The following is a 25,060-nucleotide window of genomic DNA, read 5'->3' as shown; positions in this document are numbered from 1 at the left end:
TGCCAACGCCAACTGGTCCAATCGCTTCGAACACTTACCAACTCCGAGATTCTCTGTATGATTTCACTCGATACGAACAAAATTCTGCCAACATTTACAAATAAATCTCCCTATGTGGTTCTGTGGCATTATTGCCATATTTTTGAATAACCGATTGAACGTTGAATTTTTTTAATTTAAGATAGCTGTTAATAGTTGTCCGTTGTATGAGTGGTAATCCGGATTTTGTAAAACATACTTTATTTCAAAGTTTCAAGAATATAGCGATAAAACGTGGGGAAATAATGATAGAATAAGTTTGTTATTAATTAAAATGAATAAAAGCGGAAAGAACCGAAGAATTAAATCACAAACAGTATAAATGCGAGATATGTATCGTTTTAAGATGCTACCGAATCTGACAAATACTCAACATCAAGTGAACGATGATACTATTGTTTCGACTCTAAGTCGGGATTTATATTTTTATTAAGTTTATAGCCCGTTGTTATAAGAGATATTAAATATCTAAAAAAAATAATGCAGCTTTCTTATCGTTGGAATCTTATTTTTAGAAACATATGACCTGTTAACATTTTTAAAATACAACCAAAATTTGATAGTTCTTTTCATACGTAAGTGCTTTATGAACATATGTATTCGTAGTCCATCGAAATATAATATTTTTAATACTTGTGACGTTAAAAATTAATAATTATGTATGATAAATTGACAGTAATTAATTTTCGCATATGTATAAGTGAATAGTACTTTCAAAGTAGGAATCATGTCAGGAAGATCAGTTTCTTCAGATCTTGTTACACAAAATCAGCCTAGAAAAGTTAAAAAATGTTATCACAAGGCTAATAAAAACAAAAATAGACAGATATCTAAGAGGGAAATTTTTAATGAACAACCAGTGCTTATTGATAATGAAAAGGGAAAGGAAGGGGAAAATAAAGAAGAAATCAAAGCTCGGAAAGCTAAAGTCCCAAAAGAAAAAGATACATTTCCACAATATATTCCTGAAACAGAAATTGACAAACTTTTAAGAAATGAAAATTCCAATGAAACACAATACATAGAAGGGCAGTTACGTGTCAATCCCTGGAATCGTGAATATGCTTATTTATCTTTCTCTGATGATCAATGCGATCTATTAATTATTGGCTTAAGGGATAGAAATCGAGCTTTTGATGGTGATTTTGTTGTAGCACGTATAAATCAGCCAGAAAAATGGAAAATGCATCAAGGATACAATCAAAAAACAGGTGTTGTTGTTTATATACGAGAGAAAATACATCCAAGAAGAACAATTGGATACTTCAAAGAAAATGGTAAACTTTTTTATCCCAGAGATCGCCGTGTACCATTAGTTAAGATAAGTAAGAAATCCTTGCAACGGTTTGGTGTGTGTCAAAATTATAAAGACATATTATATTTGGTTGTTATAACTGACTGGAGAAAGCCAAAGTTTGCAGTTGGGTATGATCAAAATTTATAAATCTAAACAAGTAGAAGCTTCAATGATTGTTGAAATAATATACTCACTTACATGGTATACAGGCAAATTGAAAAAATAATTGGAAGTATTGGCGATATAAAAGCAGAATCAAATGCAATATTACTTGAATATGATTTAGATGTTACACCTTATAGCCTAGATGTAACGAAGGAACTTCCAAGTAGTGACTATTCTTTAACAGAAAATGATATTAAAGACAGAGAGGACTGGAAAGATGAATGCATATTTACTATCGATCCTGATACTGCTGTTGACTTAGATGACTCAGTCTCTTGCAAACCTTTGGAAAATGGAAATTATGAAGTAATTACACCGTTCTGTAGAGTTATCTCCAGAGAGTATACTTCATTTGTTTGTCTATTTGTTTATATGTATATGTGTGTATATATATATACATATACATATATATATATATATATATATATTCTTCTTTTTCTAGATTGGTGTGCATATATCAGATGTTACTCATTATGTAGAATTCTTATCTCCATTGGATATTCAGGTTTCAAAACGAGCTACAACTATATATATGGCAGATAACGTATATCACATGTTACCAAAAGAATTATGTCAAGTATGTTCTTTGTCACCTGGTCAAGATAAATTGGCTTTTTCTGTTATTTGGGAAATGACGCAAGATGCAAGAGTTGTTAATTATCGTTTTGCTAAAACTGTAATAAGATCATGCTGTCAAATGTCTTACCAGCATGTTCAGAAAATGATTGAAAATCCAGAATATAATTGGCCAGATAACTCTATAAATATAGATGGAAATTACAAGCTTAATGATTTGTCAATAAAAGTAAACATTTTACACAATTTAGCTATTCAAATGCGTAAGAGAAGATTTCAAAATGGTGCGCTACTAATAGATCAACCAAAATTATGTGTCAGGGTTGATAGAATTACGGGTTTACCAATATCGTACAATATAGAAGAACAGCAAGATAGTAACAGGTATTTTTAGTATTTTTAAAGTTGTACTATTCATAAATTATGATATAAATGTACATATACGTATATACATATACATATATGTATTTTTATATGTATATACATATACATTATATTTTAGACTTATAGAAGAGTTTATGTTGTTAGCTAATATGACAGTTGCTACACACTTATACAATGTAATTCCGGAGACTGCTCTATTACGCAACCATAGAGAGCCCTCAAAACGTATTTTAAGTATGACGCAAGAAATGCTGCAAAAATTTGGCATTCATTTAGACATTAAATCGTCTAGATCTTTGCACGCTAGTATGAAACATTGTGAAGAAGGATTAGAAACTGAAGACGATGAAAGAAGAATAATAATGAAATATAGGATGATGGTTGTCAACAATCTTTGTTCCAGAGCTATGACTGTATGATTTTTTTTTTAGTTTTGTAGAACTTCTTGATACATGTATAAAAATTGAAATCACTCTCTACATTCTTAGCGAGCTACCTACATATGTTCGTCTACAGTGAAAGCAGAGGAGGAATTGAGACATTATGCTTTAAACATATCGGTTTATACGCATTTTACGTCCCCAATTAGACGATATTCCGATTGTGTTGTACATCGTTTACTTTATTCAACTTTAAGAAATATAGACATGCCTAAAGAATGGACTAAAAGTCTTTGCAAATCGTAAGTTAGTTAGGAAAAGACTGAAATAATTAATTAGCATTAGTAACATGTACAAATGAAATATTTTTAATATTTTTATATGGTTTCTACCAAGACAGAATAGCGGCAAATTGTAATATAAAGAAATATAATGCGAAAATGGCACAAGAGCGAAGTAACGAATTGTATTTTACGTATTTGATAGATTTAAAGGGTCCTATTGTTACAATGGGTATCGTGTTCAGTGTACACGAAAGTTTGATAAATATTATATTGTGTCAATTTGGTATAAAATTAAGGGTTTCCTTCACGCACTTAGAAAATTTGGCACTCGTCGAATATTCTTCGGAATGTTCCATTCCAACGATAAACATCTCTTGGAAACAACCTGCTATTACTCAGGTAATATAAAGAAGTGTATTAATGTTGTGTATATTATCTAAGTATAATAACAGCTTATACGACAGTATGAACAATATAATTTACCTGACGTTTTTCAGGTAATAAATGTTTTTACTTTATTGCATTTGAGAGTCGAAAAGCATCCAGAATCTTTTCAATTAATTGGCACTCTTTTACCACCGACTCAGGGAATAGAAATATAATGGTATTTTGCTGTAAATTAAATTTGAAGACGACCATTATAAAAATATTTATATATATTATATATTTATATATATGTACATTATTTTATTGTACATTTATATGTTATACATTTTTAATATGAACGTGAAATGTTAATTTAATGATTTCTTCATCTGATAGATGTATTTTTAATTGATAGAAAAAATATATCGGACGTTTCGCAAGAACATTATTTATTTCAATTACATATTAATGTACATTGTGGTAACATTTTTACATACTTGTAATCGTACAGTTACATTAATCGCTGAACGATTATTACATATACAAATAAATAGCCCTTATTTATATTTAGCTTCATATCTGTACATAAAGTCATGTATACCATGTGCAAAGCATATATTTTATTTGCATACGAAAAGAAACATAATTGTGGAAGTAATTCAGATCTGTTAGTATTCTGTTATTTTTTTATGTAATTATATTTACACAATTAAATGATAACTTTTGCATGATTAACTAAAAGAAAGAAAAATGACAAGTTTCTCAGGAAATATGATTTTCTTTATTTTAAGAAAGTATAAATATTTCTTACTTTCATTCAAATTAATCGTTTTAAACATCAGTTTTTTACAATAGAGCATGATCGTGTTATTTTGTCACTAACGAGTTCTCAATTAAAATGTAACTTTACTTTCGTAGCAGTATGTACTTTGAAACTTATTTTCTTAGAATTTATTGAAGAGTTATAGAGCTTTGTACATCGAATATTTTAAAGTCAAAAATTACAGTTTATGGTATATTTCAAAAGTTGTTGGTTTGATCAGTAACAAAAGGATAACGGGAATCTTGGACTCTACAAAATGACATATAGTCGTTAACCGTGCAAAATATTCATTACCGTTTTTGAACAATATATTTTTGTAATTCAGATCAAAAGTATCGACAATGTGTAATAGAATGTAAGTATCCGCATTAAAACAAGAAAGCGACACATTGAATAACAGTCTTTTTAATTTATTTCGTATCGCTTACGCTAATAAATTATAATACTAAGAATTAAAGTATAATTAATATAAGTTAGTATCTGCATTTTTTAGATCAAGTGTGATAGAGAATGTACATTAAAGAATCTTCTATTAAATTCTTGTTGCCGTCGAGGAAAACTTATACTAGATATATTAGGTTAATGCATGTGATTGTTACTGTTTTTACGATTGAGACTTATTTTGATGTTCATAATTTACAAGTCTCTGACCAACAAGATATTTATCATTTTTTATATGTTCATAAAGCTTTTTGAACTGTCGAATTTGAAAGTAAATAACAATACATATTAAGTGTACTAATAACAGGAAAGGATACAAATGTCTAGCAATTAGAATTTGTGTTTGTAGATTCGTGATTAAAAGTGGGACTATTCCGTAAGCTACAGCATAGGGAACAGCTAAAGCAAGACCGAAACAACATATTACCGGTGCTGCTAATTCTGTAACGATGAATTTCAAATCTATTTCCCTAATACCATCGTTGTATGCTCGTTCAATTGCAAGACGAATTCTCCAATCCGGTCCCATCATAATTATAGCGGTCGCTATTTTTGTGTACAATACACCTAGGGCCCAATCTTGCCAGATAAACAAAATAGGATTTTGTTCTAGCGGTACACGCAATGGTACAACAACGACTAGTTCAAGAAGAAGACCAAACAAAAGCGGTATTAGGCCAATAAGTAAGAAAAATGCTACTGATGCTTTAACACCTATGATCGCCCAATGTTTTATTCTATCTAAAAGAGCTCTTCGACCACGAGGCAACCAAGAAAATGCTAAGGCTAATCCTCTTGCTGCTGCCCAACATACGTACATTCCGCAAGCTATGGTGTATAATTCATGTACTCGTCCAGATAAAGCAACTGCGGCTTCGTTGGTATCTGAAATATTAAAAACAACGCTATAATCAGAAGGATAATTTGGGAGGAAGTAGATATCCAAGTATGTCGACAGGAAAGATGGATAAGCATTTCATACTTTAAAAAGCGAACTTACCAGACCCACTTAAGGCAGGTGGTAATACTGGAGGAGATGGAGCCGGAGCTCCAACCATCCACAATGCCATAACTCTGCGTCCAAGCCAAACAGGAAGAATCATTGCAATTAAACTAGCGATAACAAGAGAAACGCAAACACAAAACAGAAGGCCAATTAGACGAGCAGGAAACCAGCGTGGTCTGATATACGGTTGGAAACCTGTTGGTCCTCCTCTTTGTAACAGCGCTTGATGCGCCGCTCCTAAATCAGGATGTTGCGGTTCCTCAATTACGGCCGGCCCTGGATCTTCAGTTTGTTCTCTTAAAAGATACGATTGGAGATCTAACATCCAGGCTACCACTCGACACCACCCTCTTATTAGGGCTTTTAACCATGTACGTGTATGAGATTGCTCCAATAATGCGGGAAGAATAACTTGCAGTAATAGCAGTTCTAAAGACAATTCGCTGATCTAATTTAAATATAAAGAAACAAATAAAGTAATACATCACAATTGTTAGTAAGAGGAATTTTTAATTTTCTCTTTTAACTAATAATTAACTTCTTACCTGAGCTTCGCTCTGAATAGTCACGGTATATGGCAAAAATCCTGGCCATGCCCATCTTAAGAGTTTCACAGGTAACCATAGCATTAATAAAATAGCAGTTCCAAATATCACTGCAGATGCTACGAGCCTTCTAACATGTCTTAAAATTGGAAGATGTATCATTTCTTGTATAGGAGAAAAGTCGGGATCATTTAAATTTCTTAAGAACCAAAGTACTCCTGGCCGTAAGACTTCTCGTAATAACAGAATGAATGAAGCAAAGTAGTATATATAAATCATTCCCACCAACCAATGTAAGAACATTGAAGTACCAGGGGCTAGTTTAAACGAAGATTCCCTGTCTCGAAGTGTGGCGTCGAACATTGCTAATGAACAAATGTCTAACCACCAACCACAAACTAGAGGAAGTACTCCTATCTCAACGACCGAAAGTAAAGAAACCTTTACTATAACGTAACATAAGCCCAATAATCGTTGAGAACGTTGGAAACCTAAAGGTGCTGCTAATGTATGAAGGACCACTAGCCCTACTCCAGTAACACAATAACCACATAATGTAGTTACTAATCCTTCAAAGTGTGAAGCAGCTGCATATTCTTGTAGATCTAGCAATGCTATTGCAAAACTACCGACATAGTACGGATAAAAAGCGAAAACCTGAAAATAAGAACATTGCATTTTGTATGACAAAAATTGATTATTTCGTCTTATATTTACAATTTAAAACATATAAGCAAAGCGTACCATAATAAATAGCGTATTTAATGAAACGACCCAAAATACGTGTCCAAGAAAAACAAGGGATCCATCTAAGCCTAAAAGGCGCTCCCAAGTTAACTCCTCCGCGGGCCTATCCCACTCTAATGGATTCCAGTTTGCTTCCTCATCTTCTCCTTGAGCCTGACCCTGGGCTTGATCCCTCCACCCCTCCCCAACTCTCGCGTTTGCTTGTTCACCATCTATACCCAATTCGTCTCTAGGTGCTGCAGGTTGTTCTGCATCCCTAGGTGGAACCAGTGGTTCTACATTTCGAGGTACTACTACATGCGGTTCGACAGGTTGTTCTATTTGTTGATCAGCGCTTCTGGGAGCAGCGTGTGGCTCAACGTCTCTACCAATTCCTTCAACTTCATTGATTCTTTGATTATTTGGTAAATTATTTTCTTCTACCCTATGTCCTTCCACATTTTCTACATTATCATTGTCTGAATTTTCTGGTAAAATTGGTGGTTCATCAGCAAAGGGTGGTACATTATTATTATCTTGAATTTCTTGTTGAAGAGCTCTTTGCTCTTGAAACTGTTGCATAGGAATCTCTAAGTTAGGTGGTGGATTGTCGACTGGGGGCAATTGTACATTATCTCGATCAAGCCAATCAGGACCACCAGCATGTAAAATTTGTTCTCTTAGCCATACTAAACCGATAAATGCAAACAGAGTACAAGTTACCACAAAGCATCCATGAAATACATCTGATGATATATTTTCAGGAGATAACATATCCATTGGTAATGTCAGTATCTGTGAACAAAAGATATGGGTACTTCATTTTTTGACACAAAGTATTAAAAATTTAGATATATTTTAAAGTTATAAGAAAGTATTTACTCGAACCAGGTCTAGAGGACCACTGAATAATGCCCTGTAAGTTCGGCAAGCTGTCAGTGGAACAACTCCTAACCATGCTATTGCAACCAAGGTATAATGTAACCAATATTTTACTGCTGTTACAATGTTGGAAAATAATCCCCCGATAACATCTCTTAACGGTAAACGACGTGGCATATCTGGGCTATAAATCGGTGTAAAAGAAAAGCGATATCCGCAAAGCTCACAATATTCTTTACGCGAATATCGCATCCATTGTACTAAACATTCCTGATGTATCCATTTAATACTGCCTGTACAGATACAGGGATGAAAGAGAGGTCTATCTGCAAGACCTTCAGATCTACAAACTCTGCAGATGTCTGCTCCTGACATGTCCTCCGTCATGTTTGGTTTTGTTTAAAATAACTGACTAAAGCAACGATCAATTTTCTGAAAGGAAAATGTTCAAAAAATTGTATAGTAAAAATGCAGAATATATATTTCCTATATAACGTAATAATAATGGTTACAAGGTCGTATGCATAAATGTATTTAAATTATTAAAATACAACCAAGAGGAGTTAAAAGTAGTAGAATTATTAAATATGAAACATTAAGAAAGAACAATAAATGGTAAAATGACAGAGCAAAAATAAAAGACTACATCGAAAGTGCGGAATGTGTCATTGGGAATATTTAATATTGAACATATAAAAAGTTTTACTTTAAAAAATTTAATCTAATTTCATAAACTGGATAATATTACTTACATAATAACATCGTTTACTTACTCATGCTCTGATAAAGATGCACAAAATCCAAAATTACTGTGCAAAATATTGAAAATGTCTACTGCTACTTCCAGTTCTTTTCTTCTTGCATCGGCATACTTGCAACGTTTGCAATAAAAATGTCACTGTTCTTCCTAAACGATGTGTATTCTATCATTTTTAATCTGTTACAAATTACACATTCCAATACGTAAAGATTTCATTAAATTACGACATTCAATTTGACTGATACCTATTGAGTTGTACGCAATTTTTTTTCAATAGGAATTATTAAGTGAAGAAGTTTCATACATTGCTTAACCAGCTGAAGTAGTCAAACAATGTTAAGGGCGGCAATTGAAAGTTAATTTTGTTGTGTGTTGTATTTAATGTAATAAGAAAGAATGTAATAAGAAAGAATGTAAAAATATATGAGTTATTGTACTTGCCGATTTTTATTAAAAAATAGGTAAATAAGATGACAGCTACATTTTTTATTTTAATAAGATGATATCTTGTAAAGTTATTAAATACAATAATTTATAACCCCATTGGAATAAAAACCTACTGTACATATTACGTGATGTTGTTTGTTACAAAGGTATTTAATACTGCACAGTTAAGTTTATATGAATCAAAACAATATTATCAGTTTTTTATAAGATTTAAAAGTTCTTTTACGGTTATGAAAGTTCTCAACGTTGCGGAAAAGAACGATGCCGCAAAAAGTATCGCGGGCTATTTGTCTCGTGGCTCTTCTAAACGGGTATTTGAAAAGTTACTTTAATTGAAATATATGACAAATGTACAAAATTTTTACATGAATAATATTTTTGCTTTATATTATTTTTAGAGAGAAGGATTATCGACATATAATAAAATTTATGAATTTAACTCATATTTATTGAATCAAAATTGCGAAATGATCATGACTTCTGTATCTGGTCATTTATTAAATTATGAGTTTGTTGGGGCATATCGTAAATGGCAAGGTTGTCATCCATTAAGTTTATTTGATGCACCTGTAATAAAGCAATGTTCGGAAGAGAATTCTATTAAGATTAAAAAAACTTTGGAAAGGGAAGTACAGAGATGTGGTGCATTAATTATTTGGACTGATTGTGATCGTGAAGGAGAGAATATAGGTTTTGAAATTATTCAAGTCTGTCGTGCAATTAAGCCTAATATTCGTATATATAGGTATTTATCAAATATGTTATCCATGAAATTGTATCTTCTTTCATGTAATAATATATATATGTTATTTAATAGAGCAAAATTTTCTGAGATTACACAAGCATCTGTAAATAGAGCTCTTCAAAATTTATGTGAGCCAGATAAAGCAATTAGTGATGCTGTTGATGTACGAAGTGAATTGGATCTAAGAATAGGTATTTAAAAAATATCCATAATAACATCATATACTTATGAACTTAAATATAAGAGGAACAACATTGCAGGTGCTGCATTTACAAGATTTCAAACACTGAGACTGAAACAAGTATTTCCCAGGACTCTGGCTGATATGCTGATTAGTTATGGTAGCTGTCAGTTTCCTACATTAGGATTTGTAGTTGAAAGATTTTTAGCCATAAAACGATTTAAGTCAGAACCATACTGGAAGATAAAAGTAATGGATATCCGTGATAATATTTCTGTGGAATTTAGATGGGCAAGAGGAACACTATTTGAAAAATTGCCTTGTGAAGTAATTTTGGATATATGTTTGGAACAGCCTATGGCTACTGTTAAAAAAGTATTAAGTAAACCTAAGAATAAGTGGAGACCACTACCACTGGACACAATTGTAAGTAATAAAGTAGTAGTTTCAGTAAGAAAAGATACAATGCAATTTATTTAATTACGTTAAATATATCTAGGAGCTGGAAAAGCAAGGCTCTCGTAAACTTCATTTAAGCGCGAAGGACACTATGAGAATTGCGGAAAAATTATATACTCAAGGTTTGATTAGTTACCCACGTACAGAAACAAATATATTTCCAAAAGAATTAAATTTAGTTCCATTGGTGAATCAACAAGTAAACAATTCAGCATGGGGCAATTTTGCACAGCAATTATTAGAAAAGGGATTGACTCCTAGACAAGGCAAGAAAAGCGATCAAGCACATCCTCCAATACATCCAATAAAATATGCTGATGGTTTAAATGGTATGCACACAAATTTAACACTTAATAAATACTTGTTAACGAAAAATATTCTGCCGTTAATTTATGATAAATTATTTAATGATAGGCAATGAAGCCAAAGTTTATGAATTTGTGGTTCGACACTTTTTGGCTTGTTTATCGTGTGATGCGGTAGGCCAAGAAACAACGGTAGAGATCGATATAGCTGGTGAAAAATTTGCTGCTAATGGTCTACAAATTATTGAAAAGAATTATTTAAATGTGTACATATATGAAAAATGGAATGACAAAGAAATTCATATATATCAAGAAGGACAAGTTTTCCAACCAACCAGCATAGATATGGTAGAGGAAAAAACAAGTCCCCCACAATTGTTGACTGAAGCTGATTTGATCAGTTTAATGGATAAGTACGGTATTGGTACCGATGCTACTCATGCAGAGCATATAGATACAATAAAATCGCGTCATTACGTGGGTTTGATAAATGAAAAGTATCTGATACCTGGAAAACTTGGGATTGGATTGGTAATGGGTTATGATAACATGGGATTTGAAATGTCAAAACCAAACTTAAGAGCTGAACTCGAAAAGGATCTTAAATTGTACGTCGATCTTTTATTTTCTTCTTAACAACAGAAAGAACATCTGAATATTTCAATTGAATTTTAATTGTTTACATTTGCGTCTAGGATATGTGATGGACAAAGAAGTCCGAATGATGTTTTGGAAATTCAACTAAAGAAATATCGTGATCTATTTAAACTAACGGTAGAACGTGCTAATTTAATCGATATTGCTTTAGCCGATTACCTCGATGAACGACCGAGTAATACACAGGTAGAAATTAGTCATCCACCTCAAAAAATTATCTTTAAGTGTCCGAAATGCAACTCGGATATGATCCTTAAAGATAGAAAGCAAGGCACGGGAAAGTACATTGGTTGCATGTCGTTTCCAACATGTAATAATGTAATTTGGTTACCTCAGATTATTGAACATGTCGAAGTTTTGGATGAAGTTTGTTCAGAAGTAAACATTATATGTTACACAATATTTATAATTATTATATGATATATTATGATATCTATATAATTGAAATTATTATTTTTAGTGTATAGGAAATATTCGTAAATTAAAATTTAAACTATTGAGAAACGTTTTCCCCATTTATGGTACTGATTATACAACTTGCATAGGTGGTTGTGATCCTATGTTTAACGAAGCATTAAAAATAAAGAACGAATGTATTAAAAGTCAAGAGTCTGGTTACCACAGTACATTTAACAGGACTATTGTCTCAAATTCATCTTCAATAGGGAACACTGTAACTCATCCATCTTCAAACGCTGAAAACAGGAGTTTATCTGAAAGCAACGCATCTATAGGGTCCATGCGAAATGAGAACGATGATCGTTATACAAGCAGATCAAGAAATGTTAAAAGACAAAATGTTTCAAAGAATAATACATGGATCGATGCTAATAATGTCAATTCTTCAAATAATGATCAAAGGTTAATTAGAAATGAACAAAAAACATGGGGTAACATCGATGACGATGCTATTATTATGTGTAATTGCCATGAAAACGCGATTCGATTAACAGTAAAGAAAGAAGGACCAAATCATGGTACAAGCGCCTTAGACACTTATAAAGCATTTTTCATTAAATATGACTTATTATAACGTTGTTTCACGACATTTTAGGAAGGATATTTTACAAATGTGCGAAGCGTCAAAATAGTTGTAACTTTTTTCTTTGGGCATCAGAAGACAATACTCAGCAAATGCAAAATAATACAAATAGTAGTTCAAACCAGATGTTCGTTGCCAGTACAAGCACTAGATCAAGTGTTCATGTTAATAGTTATCAAGATGATCTTACGTTATCACACAATGACATTAAATGCCATTGTAATCAAAACGCAATACAGTAAGCAAATATGCAACTAAACTCTTTTGACATTTTTAATATCTAGAAAAAATCATTATTTGTATACGGATTGTAGGCGGATTGTACAGAAAGATGGTCCAAATAAGGGACGTCCTTTTTACTCATGCCCTAAGAGTATAAACGAATGTTGCAAATTCTTTCAATGGGCGGATGAAAACGGTGGAAATACATATAATGGGTCTGGAGGACAAAATAAAGGAACATTTAGAGAAGAGAAAAATTTATCAAAAAGACGTCACATTGCTACTGGTAAAAGAAAGTGTGGAATCTGCGGTACAGAAGGTTTGTGTTCTATTGTATATAATGTTCTGATGTGGAATGTATTATTTACGTTATGGTATATGATTTTATTCCTAGGGCATACAAGAAGGACTTGTTCCGAGAATGCAATGGATTAAAAGAGAAGAGTATATGGTGTCAGTACAAATACAAAAACTCAGTATAATGACAGAAATGTAATTGTCTTTTTGTATTCCATACGATCACTTTCTAAAATATACAATGTGCTTTAGAATATAATAACATAAATATACATGTATATATATAAATTAAGAGTAGAGTGATTAAGTACAAGATTATAGTTGAATATATATGAATATATACTATATATGTACAAATGTATAAATTAATAATAAATTAAGTACAAGATTTTGAATACATCATACAAGATACATCATATAGCTATATGAACACATTTGTTTAATTCGATATGTAAAAGAAAGGATGAATTATGATAATGTGCTCTTTATATCAAGAATCTCTGTTCTTGTATGGTAATTTCTGTTTTAGTCTATCTAGTTCTTCCTTCTGTGAATAATATTCTGCTGTTGTTTGTGTCAACTGTAAAAAATGAAATAAAACAAATGGTAATTTTTATATGAAAATAAGATGTTAGATGCTGTATTAAATATTATGTATTTTGATAAGAAACAAAGCATTAATAACCATATCAAGAAGTACTTCAAATTTTAGCTTTAATAAGTTGTTTTCATCTTCCAATCTTTTTACTTCCTTTTTTAATTTCTCATTTTCTTTGTACGTGCTTCCGATTTTACCAGATTCTGAAACAATATAAGTTCCGTATCATATTAACAGATCGCTTAAAAAATATTTTTCATTGTGAATTTACCTGGGATCCACGAACCAGATTCAAAGACAGTTTCTTGGTCTCCTAATTTTAAATGTATAGGACCAACATTAGGTCCCAGTTCTTTTTCTATACGTTTCGGACTGAAATCTTTGTTCGCTAAGAAAACTCCTACTTTTCTTGTAGGGGTCTTTTTGGGGGAGAATTTATTTGAAAACAATGGCATTGCGTATATGTACCAATGATATGGTGCCGTGACAATGATATATCTAAATGCGAAGGTTAAATATCAACCTGATGTTGATGAACTGACTTGAAAAAAAGAACAGATTTTATCTTATTATTTCATTTCAAACTTAAAAAAATTTACTTTCCTAAGCACATTGTATTAAAAACTTAATAACCATAGCTTCATTAACGAAAGGAAAATGTAGCATAGAAGATAGCAAATAATATGTATGTATATGTTGCGATAATTATAGTATTATACTATTTTCTCTAACAGAGTATTGTGGTAATCGTGATTGCACTATCTGCATCAAATTTTCGTATTCGTAACATACAATTAGGGTATTACGTATTATAGGCGATACGTTAGCAGTGTTTCAAAAATTTTTGTTTACATTGACGCCGTTTACACCATTTCATGCTTATGCTCGTTATTGGATCAGAGTGAGATCGACTACTGCGGGGGATTTTTTTACGTGCTTTTCCCAGCGTTGACGACACGTCATAATCACGGTTTCGGAGAAATGATCATTGCGATTTTATATAACTTGTTAATTCGTTTGATTATACTGATAGTCAGTTAAGAAGGTGTAGTGACAGTTTTCACTGATAACCTAAATTATCCATCATGACTTGGCTTGGAACGATCGCTAGCAACGTTCTCCGGAATATCGTATTTCAGGATATACCGCCGAACATAGTTCAAGAAGTCAAGCCTGAAAATTATAGTAATCGACATATTGAATGCCGCGAGGATGGTATCGTACTTTATGGTCCAGGTGAAAATGAAAGAAAATATGAAATTGTTCTTCATAGGCCTTGTACAGAAACATTGCATCAAGCATATAGGTAGGTATCTTCATATACGTTGCTTTCTTTTTTCTACTATAAGTGATGTAGTATGAAAGTTATTAATATATTTTTTATTATTTCAAATAATTAAAATTTATTGTTTCAGTTTATATAGATCAGAAGATAATGCAGATATCGCAACACATTTTATTGTGTATAAGGATAAGGTTCCAGTACTTGTTCAAATTTGTCGCGAGGTAATTATTTCCAAAATTTCATGATTTTTTGCAATCTGTGTAGAAACCATGATTATCAGTAATTTATTTATACAGATGTGTAATGTGAATAAGATTCAGAAATTATGTGATACTTTGATGGAACATCCAACATGGACACTGGCACATTTGGCAGCTCATTTTGCTCTTTATAACGCCTTTACCCATGCTGATGTAAATAGTCAGTTGAACAGTGGAGATACAGAAACAGGAGTGTCTCCTTTGCAAGTCGCGGTGCAAACAAATAATCTGCGTACAGTGCAAATGTTGATCGAAGCTAAAAGTTCATTGGAGCATCTGGATTATAGCGCAAATACCGTCTATCATTATGCAGCCAAATCTACTAAAGAAATAATTTTAGCCCTTGGAGGTGATCTTCCAAACAGTTTAAATAGTCGTAACAGTAATGGACATACACCGATGCATGTCGCTTGTTTGAATAATAAGCCCGAATGCGTTAAAGCTCTTCTTTTAATTGGAGCGGATGTGAACATTCCTGCTGCCGAAGGTGAACCTTCTAGTCCTAGTTACGTAGGAGATTTCTTGCACAGTAAACCAAATGTTCTTCATGCCGATGACATGAAATTTGGCGGTACGCCATTGCATTGGTCACTGAGCAGGGAGGTGATTAATGCTCTAATAGAAAGTAATTGCGATATAGATGCTTTGAATTTCGACGGCCGTACGGCGTTGCACATCATGGCAATGAGGAAACGATTATCATGCGTAGTGGCTTTGTTAAGTCATATGTGTTCTGTAAATATCGTCGACAAGGATGGCAATACACCGCTGCATTTAGCGGTTTCCGATGGTACAGTGGCAATAGTGCAGTCGCTGATCGCTTTCGGAGCAGACATTGATGCAAAAAATTGGAAGTCGGAAACGTCACGGCATCGTGTGAATATCGATAACAACGAGGGTCAGAAAATTTTGTATATTCTAGATGCGGTAGGCGCTAAACGTTGTCCACCAGAAATGTCAGATTGTAACAAAGGCTGCAAGTTTAACGAAAATTATAATGGTCTCGCACCGCAGCAACCACCAAGGGCTGTACCGCGTACAGTGTTGGATCAAATGTTACATGTTTCTGGGATGGACAAGATGGCTATGCAAGAAAACCAGAAAATAAAAGGTGGTCGACTTCTTTGTCTAGATGGAGGAGGAATTCGTGGTTTGGTTCTTGTACAAATGTTATTGGAGATCGAGTCGATCCTGCAGAAACCTATCGTAGAGTGCTTCGACTGGATCGCGGGCACTTCTACAGGTGGAATCTTGACTCTTGGTCTAGCTGCTGGCAAGTCCTTGCGAGAATGTCAGGCACTGTATTTCCGCATGAAAGAGGAAGCTTTTGTCGGTAATCGCCCGTACAACAGCGACGGTTTGGAGAAAGTATTAAAAGATTGCCTAGGTGTTAATACGGTGATGTCGGATATCAAGAAACCCAAGATAATGATCACTGCTGTATTGGCTGATAGAAAGCCTGTCGACCTTTATTTGTTTCGTAATTACGATGCACCTAGTACGCTACTCGAGCATCCAGAGACCTCGATGTCTCTCGCTTCGTCATCGAGCGAACAATTGCTTTGGCACGCAGCGAGAGCAACCGGGGCAGCTCCATCGTATTTTCGAGCGTTCGGAAAATTTCTGGATGGTGGATTGATAGCGAATAACCCGACTTTGGATGCCATGACTGAAATTCACGAATACAATCTCGCTTTAAAGGCTTCTGGATGCGGAGAGAATGCGGTCCCCTTGTCTCTGGTCGTTTCTCTTGGCACTGGTCTCATACCTTCTAGTCCATTGAAAGATATCGACATATTTCGGCCCGATAGTTTATGGGATACCGCAAAGTTTGCGATGGGAATATCGGTCCTCGCAGTACTATTGGTGGATCAAGCAACAGCAAGCGACGGAAGGATCGTTGATCGTGCCAGAAATTGGTGTTCCATGATCGGAGTGCCTTACTACAGGTTTAATCCTCAACTATCCCAGGATATCGCCATGGATGAAAAAAGCGACGAGATTTTGGCTGAAATGATATGGAGCGCTAAAGCGTTTATGCATGCCAATAGGGATCAAATAAATGAATTAGCTGCTGTGATAAATCGCGACCTCTAAGTCGGTACAGATTCGTGAGAGTCAAATATGTACGAGTTGCTGATTTCTTTGCGAACATGTACGTATGCTTGTACTGCACCCACTCAAAAGTACGTATCTCTCTCTTTCGTCCTCCATTTCTCTTTCTTTCGTTTTTTGCCTTCTTATTTGTATTATTTGATTGTTTGTTAATGTTTTGTACATACATACGATTGCTGTTGAGGATTTCGACGATTAAGAATTATTTAGGAAATTTTGTATCGAAGCAAACTTACTAGTCGGCCCGTGATATTTGTAATCGACGAAGTAGCGCACAATTTATTATTTATTTCTGCTTTCTATTTCAATGCAGACTTTTCATTTCTAGATTTAATTTATTTACACACACACACACACACACACACACACACACACACACACACACACACACACACACACACACACACACACACACACATGTATAAAACATAAAGTAGCGCGTGTGTTCGATAGGTGAATGTAGGATTGATGGCGGTTTTAGAAATGATGGTGGTGTATGATAGACTGCGGATGTTTATGCATTTTTGTGAAATTTGAAGATGCAAAAATATCGAGAATAGGATACTTAGTAGGCGAAAGAATCTCTGTTTAGAATCTGCTTCGTTGTATTTATAAAAATTTGAATCGGTATAAATATTCGCAGTCTACTAATAAATAATAGAGAGTGAATTATACTGTACATATAGGCAACTCGTATTTCTTCATCAAACTAGATGCTGACAAGATATTTGTTCGTTTATTTATTTGTTTATTTCATCGCATTGTTGCCAAAAAAATAAATAGCAAAGAAAGAAAAGACAGTACTAAGCGGTCTAACAAACTATCGATGCCCACACACTGGCGCGCACGCTCATCTCGGGCGCAGAATTACGCGAACGAATAAAACCAGGGACCATGATTGTTGTAACCGAAATTGAGAAAGTTATGGTATAAGAATTCGTATTTTATTCTAAATGAGTTTGGTCAGGACTAATCATTATTATAAATGATTAAAATTTTGTTATTCTTAAGAAAGGAAGGTTCCGTCATTGATAATGGTTATCGGTAATAAAAAAACAAACTGCGTTACCAGTAATGGTTACCAATAACCGAAAAATGTTCTCATCGTCCATAACGATTACCTGTAATCTAAAATAATTTCCGTCATCGATGATGATGATCGATAACAAAAAAAAAAAAAAATGTTAATCATTTATAATAGTTATTCGTAACTAGAATACCTAAAAATTACCGATTTTAAATCATTTAGTCTGTTAAAAATTTTTTGTTTAAGCAAAAATTCATTTTTTTTTGGAAATTTTCCGTAAAAATATAGAAAACAACTGTTATTTTCGGTCCCTGAATAAAACACATCGCACGAGAGCGATTTATCGAGGACCCATGTAATAAGGCGGTTGCGTCATAGACGCGGAAATATACGGATAGAAAGAATGGGTCGAAACTCCCTGCGTTTGGTATTCGTTCTCCTCGTGCATCGTGTATCCCTCTGGAGCGGAGTAATACTGGCTGTGTACGCACGCGTATGATTTGCCCGGGCTGGTAACATCCGCGGGATATTTTAAGGGATTCTCCGGGTATTTGGGTAGATCGTAAGGCTTCGTTTGCAACTCGGAATACTTTGGAATCGTCTCGTGATATTTTGCAGCGGTAGATACCTCGTGATACTTGACCGTCTCGTAGCACTTGGCGTCCACGTAGCTTTTCGCCGCTACGTTCGATTCGTATCTGATACCGTCGTACGGTTTGCTTTCTACGATCGAATGATCGACCGGGTATTTGCTCGTGTCGGCGGACCAAGCCGATCTCGACAGATCGTAGCTGGTTTTGCTATCGTGGTAAGTCGGTCTGTCGTACGTTTTGATCCCGGTATCTGGATATAGGCGAGGATAAGTGCAGTCGGACGAGTTGGTAGAGTCTAGAGACGTGCCTGGAGAGGACAAAGTAGCTCGATGCATCACGATGCCCATTTGTTCCTCCGATTTTGGTTTCCGTCGACGCGGCTGATACTGTAATTGGCATTTTACGATTTAACTTTAGACGGCGGACTAAACTGGAACGATCGTCGTTAGAACGATCGTCGACAGTCACCTTGTAATGCGGATGTTGCTTTTTGTGCGCGTTCCTCAGTCTCTCAGCTTCCTCTATGAACGGTTGTTTCTCACCGTCGCTTAGGATTCTGTTACATTCGCTAGAGTTAACCTTCGATTCGCGACACTACGACGTACGGTAATGTATATAGATAATGTCAGCTCGAAATACCTCCACAGTTTTCCTAACGTTTTCGAAAGTTCGGCGTTGTGAAGCTGCGGATATTGATCCGCCAATCTGCGTCTGGCCGCTTGAGCCCAAACCATAAACGCGTTCATCGGACGTTTCACGTGAGCGCTTCTTCGTCCTCCTGCGCGAGAAGTGACCGGAAGCAGGGTCCAGTCGTAGCCTGGAAAAAACGAAGATAGATCTTTGGAATATTTTTCATCACGAATATCACGTACACCGGCGGCCATAGATATTAGCATTATTCGCTACATCCGTTATATCGGCATATTTACTTGCTATGAAAGAATGTTGCGAACATACGTCTGAAACACCCGAACAACGACAACGCTGATCTAGGGCAAATTTTCTGATGTCGCGAATGGTAGAAGAGCAACGTTTGGCGAATGTTAAGAAGAAGAGGAAACGGCACCGTGTTTAGTGGGAATTTGTGTAGCCGGAAGTTGCGTAGCCTATCTTTGCGCGGAATTGAATCGTAAAGGAACGGGAGAGATAAAACGACACCTGTTTCCCTTGAAATAATCTTAATCTCTGGTTGGCCAAACCGTTAATACTTTTAGCGCGTGTTCCCCGTTCTTCCATTCTTCTTTTCTTTCGTATATTTCTCGTAACGATCATTCATAGTCATGAACGAACGCAGCATCAGACAGAAAAGTTTTACGAGTTGCAAACGAACGAGAAGTTCCGAACGTGGTGGTCTTTATCTATCGATCGTTCGTTCGCATTAAGAGACTAATTATTATTACCGACTTCCTCTCGGTATCCCCCTACGAACGATTCGCCGGCTAAAGAAACGTTATTTGGGTCGCCTCGAGTTTTCCATTCCAAGAAATCTCATCGTATATCCGATACACATCGAATATTCCGCGAACATGCTTCGTTCATCGTCTCATCGGTCGCGTGCCATTTTCTTTGTATCAACGGTATACGTACTTTATCGTTAGTGGACATTTGCGGATATTTGTAGTGAAGTAGAGTCATTCGAGTCGTCTAAACTTGAACGTCTTAAAATTCAACCTTGAACTTTGCACAGAATAATCGGACTTATTATTAGACCGCGGATTTTATTCTGTACATATTCAGATTTCTTTCATACGTATAACGTATATTCATAAAAACTTGTTATAAATGTATCGTCGTAAGCGATTATATGTGCAACTCGATCCGTCAGAAAGAAAGAAGACTGCCGAGCATCGAGACATTTATTTCGAATCGCTGTGTATCGGTGATCGTTAACGAGGGAAGGAAGTAGGAAGATAGGAAGGAAGGTTAAGGAGAAGGAAGATGCACGTGTTGAAACGTCACCACGAGCATCCGAACTGTGAAGAGCCGTAGATTTCGTGGTAGCTAATTACCATAAGGACACGGTTCACCGATGCGGTCTCTCTGTCGGCTCCTTTAACGTTCGCTGGAGGTCCTCTCGCTACTGTCTTCACCGATAGCAACCAGGACGACAATTTTCATGGAAATTCGGCAGGGCTTACACCCTAGAAAGCGACGGGAATAGAAAAAGTTTCGCGCGAAAAATATACACGACTTGGGAACGAACGAGTCTCGTTTCTAATCGCGCGTGTTCGACTGTGTGTTCCTCGAAGCGCACCCAACGAAACGGCAGCAACAGCGAACGTTTATCGGCGATGGTCGTCGAGAACGTTTTCGAGGAAAATCGCGCGTTTAGTTTGAACGTTCTCGAGATTGAGAGGGGAAACACGTGCTTTCGAAGTACGCAAAGATAGTAGAGATAGGGAAGCTACAAGTGGAGTGGAATTGATTAATCGAGCGAAAGAGGAGGAGATTGGCCGAGAACTTTCGTACTTTTCCAAAGGATGAATGGCTCCGCAGGGGAGACGGAGAATATGGTTCATAATAAGGGATTGTAGCCCGCTGAATGAACCGGTGTGCTTTGGTATCTTGCTTGTCAATGCCGACCTGTCGTCCACTCTTGCTACATTAACTACTGTACAAATCAGCTCCCATTACCACGAAGATAGTCTCGTTAACAAGTGAGGATACCGTTGAACGCATCGTCACCTTCGGTGATTGACGAGAACGTTTGGTTTCCCATGTTGCGAATCGATCGATCGATCAAATTGCAATTTTATCGCTTCCTCCGTGATATTTCGCACAGATATCGTTGTGCGGTTGATATAAGGCGATGCGGCAGCGTTTCGTGCAACGTTTTGCGATTACAGGGTGTATCGAGTAACTTGTATCGAGCAACTACTTCTTCTATTCGGGTTGGTTACGCGATGATTTAAAGACGAATGAAACGGTTGGACGATTAGAGAACGATGGATTCGACGTGTCTCGTCCGAAGACGCGTCTTCTGCCTCTTCGAAACACGTTCGGGGAACGCGGAGTTCCAACGAGACGCCTCGTAAATCACGTCAGGCACCCATTACTACCGCTCTTCTTGGTCCCCACCTTCTCCCGTGTTCTGTCTGAGGTACCCTTTCGAGTCGATGTCTCAGATTTAATTTCGTACTAACATAATTAGTGTCGGTGGCAAACGTTCAGCGGTTTCGCTCTGTTCGCAGCACCTGCCGCTCGAATCTTCCTCGAAATCGTCTTTTCGCGCTCCTCGATCCTCGGTTCTCCGTGTCGCTCCTCCTTCTTTCCTACCTCTTCCATCATGCTCGCCCATATTTTCCCTCCATCCGGCTACGGTATCACGGGGATAAATCTGAGGAGCCGAGTTTCATCGCCAATTAAAGTGTCCTTAGACGCGAGACCCGTTCGAGATACTCGCAACCCTGTACGACACGGTCGACAACCGAAAAAGACAAATTCCCGCTCTACGCTTGATATTTCCAAAACTAGCTTCGCCCGACCTGTATCGACTCCGACGGTATCCGCTGCTATTTTTCAGATTACGTAGACGTAGAAAGGCGAGCAGAGGAAAGAGAAGCAAGAAACGAGTAAACGTGGAACATTCTTAACTCTAATAAAGAATCGTCGAATCTTTCAAAACGAGAGAAGCGAACCTTGAAGTAGCTTGCCCACTGCATCGTCCAGAGTGCTGGTGCATTGCTCGTTGCCGCATCGTTCGCTGCTCGACGGTCCAGCTTCCGTTTCTGTCGCAGCAGACGATAAACCGCCACCTTGGTGGGCTTCCATCTTCCTCAATGTTATTTCCAATTACTTATCGTAGATATTCACATTCGTAACACGGACGATCTTCTTCCTTGTCGAACGAACGTCCTTTTTCTTTTTCTTTTTGTAGATAGCACGACCAGTCGCGTTCGACCGCGAGCAACGACTTTCACCGAAACGTCGAACTTATCGGCCCGCCTGCCGCTCTATCCTGCGCACACTGTTCTTTCTTCACGTAAAACGCGTCGTCGAGAGGCGCATCGTAAAGAACCGAGGAAAACGAAGAAAAGAACCGAGTAATTAATCCGAGGTTATCGTGCCGTGATTTATCATAAACCGACCCTTGTCCCTCCTGGTAGTCCGTATATCGGCGTCGCATCGATTTCCGCCACTCTCTCAGCGACCGGCCCTTCTTCTTATCTCGCACGATAAATATCGTTTACGGGTTTTGGTACGTTCGCGACTCGATTTATTCTTTTCCTTGGTTCGCACTCCGACCGCTGATTACTCGTCATCCGTGTAACAACGATCTCTGTATCGAATTCGAATTCTTTAAGACGTGTTTCTAATCGTCGTAATCCGATCGCGTCGATTATAAAATAAAAAAAAAAAAAAAATGGCATAGAAAATAGCACCCGCGACGGTTCAAGGAAACTCCGATAGCTAACTGACTGACTGGCTGACTAGAGAAGAAAGACGAACACGGATCGACGAGGATGTGAAGGTTCATTCAGGGAGCGAGCACCACACAGGTTGGTCCGTACGAAAGAGGCAGAAACGATGAGCACACGTCTGGCACACGCACCAAACGTTGGATGGTAGATCGCGGAGGCGGTTCCGTGGACCACCTCTGCATCTGGTGGGGGATATCTAGGATCTTGTTCCTTTTCTGTTCTTCTTCTCGACTCGGCTCCTCGACTTCTCTCGGATCCTTCGTGTGTCCATCCTGTCTTCGAAAATCATTCGCTATGATTCGCTTCGTTTTCGAATGCCACGCTTTTCGTAGCGCCTCGTTGTTCGACCGAATTAGAACTTTTTCCCGTTTATCGTAACGCTCGTGAAAACCTAGTCGCATCGGCTTTCCGCTGCGATTCTTCTTCTGCAACAAAGTCGATCAATTTCGAACAAATTCGATCGTCATGCGAACAAATAGACCTCTCTCTTTCTCTCTCTTTCTCTCTCTCTCTCTCTCTCTCTCTCTCTCTCTAGATGAAAATAATCGCATTTGCAAATTTCCTTGTCCCGTGACTGAGTTAGCAGTTCCCCGCGAGCCATATAATTAGATCACTGCGAACGTGACTTTACGTTCTCGCGAGTCACATCGGGAAAAAGAAGGATCATCGGGAGGAGAAATAGTGGAACAGGGAGAATGCGAGGGCATAAATTCAGGAGCGAGTTGAAGCTTCTTCTTTTCGTTGCGCTGGTGCACAGGAATCATCGGTTGACAGTCTGCATCTTTCTGGCGAGCCTAATTATACAACGAATTTAATGAATGAGTGAGCTAGCAAAGACAGTGGCCCATACATGAGCATATATAAACCACGGTCAATGCCGTGTAGCGGCTTTTGTGCGAGATCAAAGGAGGCATCTTGCTCGCACTTTGCAGGATTAACTTGCTGGTGGTGCGTAAACGCGCACTCAGACCCTCGGAAATGCTCGAGACACTTGGGCGGATTACGGATTGCTACGGTTTTTATCCCAATGTCGACGCGAGTCTATCGCGAGGGAAACGCGCGCTCTGCTGCCGCCTAACGAACGAGCTGCGCAATTTTTGTTTCTCTTTTTACGCAACACGTAGTCCCGAAGGGAAAGAATATAGCGAGATCGTAGAACGAAGCCGCGCTAACTAGCCTGATCGATCGATCTGGCCACGTCTATAATCGTACGCATTCCGCCTTCGTCGCTTTATTTCGATAATTCTCTATTACATCGAACGCTTTTATATACGTTTTCTAACCACCTGCCTTTCGCGACCACCGTATATACTTCGGCTTTGAATACGTTTACCGCGTACAAAGAATTTGTTTCAATGCCGTAGTTGTCCGCTGGTATACAGATCCAGTGCGTAGGGTCTGTAATGAGAAACTTGGACGAACGAGATGGTGTTCCGAAAACTCTAGCGCGTCAAGCAGAAATATTAAAATTCGCCGATACAGTGTTCGACCATTGACACGTTTGCAAAGAAAATGCAAGTTCGTTGCAACCATTTTGATTTCAATAGCGCGCGTCTATGTTGAATCTATGCGTTAGGTATAAAGACGCTTGTATTATTTTATTTAAGAATTGACATTCGACGAATTGACTACGTACAGCTCTGTGCGAGGCGCAAGATGCCCGATACTTTTCATTTTTATCGATCATCGAGAATCGTAAACTCTAACCACTGTTTGATTTTACGATCTAGTT

General features: G+C 36.8%; 6 protein-coding genes across 11 annotated transcripts; 3 read left to right on the top strand and 3 right to left on the bottom strand.

The window, feature by feature from the left end:
- Positions 1-174: 174 nt before the first annotated feature.
- On the top strand, positions 175-4,232 carry LOC117209010 (DIS3-like exonuclease 2). 5 transcript variants are annotated; one of them, XM_033450607.1, is made up of 8 exons: positions 175-1,464; positions 1,546-1,807; positions 1,944-2,461; positions 2,580-2,874; positions 2,950-3,143; positions 3,242-3,354; positions 3,438-3,524; positions 3,623-4,232. In XM_033450607.1, the coding sequence occupies exons 1-8, from the start codon at positions 767-769 to the stop codon at positions 3,847-3,849; spliced, it is 2,394 nt and encodes a 797-aa protein (XP_033306498.1). In that variant the 5' UTR covers positions 175-766; the 3' UTR covers positions 3,850-4,232. The 5 variants fall into 5 exon arrangements, 4 of the variants coding, with proteins under 4 accessions (XP_033306498.1, XP_033306661.1, XP_033306570.1 ...); XM_033450770.1 differs by having other exon boundaries at positions 176-1,464; positions 3,242-3,368; positions 3,623-3,837; XM_033450679.1 differs by having other exon boundaries at positions 176-1,464; positions 3,242-3,524; positions 3,623-3,837.
- Positions 4,233-4,426: 194 nt separating this feature from the next.
- Positions 4,427-8,946, bottom strand: LOC117208930 (E3 ubiquitin-protein ligase MARCH6). Its single transcript, XM_033450500.1, has 6 exons — positions 8,688-8,946; positions 7,915-8,346; positions 7,051-7,827; positions 6,307-6,963; positions 5,756-6,209; positions 4,427-5,640 (listed from the first exon to the last, which is right to left on the bottom strand). Exons 2-6 carry the CDS (start codon positions 8,299-8,301, stop codon positions 4,919-4,921), a joined length of 2,997 nt encoding a protein of 998 aa, XP_033306391.1. The 5' UTR covers positions 8,302-8,346; positions 8,688-8,946; the 3' UTR covers positions 4,427-4,918.
- Positions 8,947-9,115: 169 nt separating this feature from the next.
- LOC117208841 (DNA topoisomerase 3-alpha) lies at positions 9,116-13,237 on the top strand. Of its 2 annotated transcripts, XM_033450387.1 has the most exons (12): positions 9,119-9,267; positions 9,359-9,432; positions 9,520-9,866; positions 9,939-10,057; positions 10,127-10,473; positions 10,547-10,835; positions 10,921-11,419; positions 11,507-11,846; positions 11,929-12,445; positions 12,523-12,748; positions 12,825-13,051; positions 13,127-13,237. In XM_033450387.1, the coding sequence occupies exons 3-12, from the start codon at positions 9,589-9,591 to the stop codon at positions 13,165-13,167; spliced, it is 2,883 nt and encodes a 960-aa protein (XP_033306278.1). In that variant the 5' UTR covers positions 9,119-9,267; positions 9,359-9,432; positions 9,520-9,588; the 3' UTR covers positions 13,168-13,237. The 2 variants fall into 2 exon arrangements, with proteins under 2 accessions (XP_033306182.1, XP_033306278.1); XM_033450291.1 differs by having other exon boundaries at positions 9,116-9,432.
- LOC117210218 (protein chibby homolog 1) lies at positions 13,210-14,364 on the bottom strand. Its single transcript, XM_033453058.1, has 3 exons — positions 13,899-14,364; positions 13,715-13,830; positions 13,210-13,609 (listed from the first exon to the last, which is right to left on the bottom strand). Exons 1-3 carry the CDS (start codon positions 14,080-14,082, stop codon positions 13,520-13,522), a joined length of 390 nt encoding a protein of 129 aa, XP_033308949.1. The 5' UTR covers positions 14,083-14,364; the 3' UTR covers positions 13,210-13,519.
- Positions 14,365-14,570: 206 nt separating this feature from the next.
- On the top strand, positions 14,571-17,601 carry LOC117209224 (85/88 kDa calcium-independent phospholipase A2). The gene is made up of 3 exons (XM_033451007.1): positions 14,571-14,933; positions 15,043-15,133; positions 15,209-17,601. The coding sequence occupies exons 1-3, from the start codon at positions 14,713-14,715 to the stop codon at positions 17,267-17,269; spliced, it is 2,373 nt and encodes a 790-aa protein (XP_033306898.1). The 5' UTR covers positions 14,571-14,712; the 3' UTR covers positions 17,270-17,601.
- Positions 17,602-17,853: 252 nt separating this feature from the next.
- Positions 17,854-23,154, bottom strand: LOC117209966 (transcription factor SOX-10-like). The gene is made up of 4 exons (XM_033452498.1): positions 22,546-23,154; positions 19,547-19,724; positions 19,376-19,463; positions 17,854-19,293 (listed from the first exon to the last, which is right to left on the bottom strand). The coding sequence occupies exons 1-4, from the start codon at positions 22,676-22,678 to the stop codon at positions 18,655-18,657; spliced, it is 1,038 nt and encodes a 345-aa protein (XP_033308389.1). The 5' UTR covers positions 22,679-23,154; the 3' UTR covers positions 17,854-18,654.
- Positions 23,155-25,060: the final 1,906 nt, after the last annotated feature.

This window comes from Bombus bifarius, unplaced genomic scaffold, assembly GCF_011952205.1.
Source record: "Bombus bifarius isolate JDL3187 unplaced genomic scaffold, Bbif_JDL3187 scf7180000007966, whole genome shotgun sequence".
Classification (NCBI taxonomy): Eukaryota; Metazoa; Arthropoda; class Insecta; order Hymenoptera; family Apidae; genus Bombus; species Bombus bifarius.
Note: the sequence above shows the minus strand (reverse complement) of the source record. Positions and strands in the feature narration are given on the sequence as shown.

Excerpts from the sequence above, each read along its gene's own strand:
- LOC117209010 (XM_033450607.1), top strand. The coding sequence starts at position 767 with ATGTCAGGAAGATCAGTTTCTTCAGATCTTGTTACACAAAATCAGCCT. Across the intron at positions 2,462-2,579 it reads GAACAGCAAGATAGTAACAG|ACTTATAGAAGAGTTTATGT; the intron begins GTATTTTTAGTA and ends ATTATATTTTAG. Across the intron at positions 3,525-3,622 it reads AACAACCTGCTATTACTCAG|GTAATAAATGTTTTTACTTT; the intron begins GTAATATAAAGA and ends GACGTTTTTCAG.
- LOC117208930 (XM_033450500.1), bottom strand. The coding sequence starts at position 8,301 with ATGACGGAGGACATGTCAGGAGCAGACATCTGCAGAGTTTGTAGATCT. Across the intron at positions 6,210-6,306 it reads CTATTCAGAGCGAAGCTCAG|ATCAGCGAATTGTCTTTAGA; the intron begins GTAAGAAGTTAA and ends TATTTAAATTAG. Across the intron at positions 5,641-5,755 it reads ACCTGCCTTAAGTGGGTCTG|ATACCAACGAAGCCGCAGTT; the intron begins GTAAGTTCGCTT and ends TTAATATTTCAG.
- LOC117208841 (XM_033450291.1), top strand. The coding sequence starts at position 9,250 with ATGTTGTTTGTTACAAAGGTATTTAATACTGCACAGTTAAGTTTATAT. Across the intron at positions 9,433-9,519 it reads CTCGTGGCTCTTCTAAACGG|AGAGAAGGATTATCGACATA; the intron begins GTATTTGAAAAG and ends TATTATTTTTAG. Across the intron at positions 12,749-12,824 it reads TGTAATCAAAACGCAATACA|GCGGATTGTACAGAAAGATG; the intron begins GTAAGCAAATAT and ends TACGGATTGTAG.
- LOC117210218 (XM_033453058.1), bottom strand. The coding sequence starts at position 14,082 with ATGCCATTGTTTTCAAATAAATTCTCCCCCAAAAAGACCCCTACAAGA. Across the intron at positions 13,831-13,898 it reads ATCTGGTTCGTGGATCCCAG|AATCTGGTAAAATCGGAAGC; the intron begins GTAAATTCACAA and ends ATATTGTTTCAG. Across the intron at positions 13,610-13,714 it reads TTGAAGTACTTCTTGATATG|TTGACACAAACAACAGCAGA; the intron begins GTTATTAATGCT and ends CATTTTTTACAG.
- LOC117209224 (XM_033451007.1), top strand. The coding sequence starts at position 14,713 with ATGACTTGGCTTGGAACGATCGCTAGCAACGTTCTCCGGAATATCGTA. Across the intron at positions 14,934-15,042 it reads ACATTGCATCAAGCATATAG|TTTATATAGATCAGAAGATA; the intron begins GTAGGTATCTTC and ends TTATTGTTTCAG. Across the intron at positions 15,134-15,208 it reads TTGTTCAAATTTGTCGCGAG|ATGTGTAATGTGAATAAGAT; the intron begins GTAATTATTTCC and ends TTATTTATACAG.
- LOC117209966 (XM_033452498.1), bottom strand. The coding sequence starts at position 22,678 with ATGGAAGCCCACCAAGGTGGCGGTTTATCGTCTGCTGCGACAGAAACG. Across the intron at positions 19,464-19,546 it reads ACGTTAGGAAAACTGTGGAG|AATCCTAAGCGACGGTGAGA; the intron begins GTATTTCGAGCT and ends CGAATGTAACAG. Across the intron at positions 19,294-19,375 it reads AGCAACATCCGCATTACAAG|TATCAGCCGCGTCGACGGAA; the intron begins GTGACTGTCGAC and ends TGCCAATTACAG.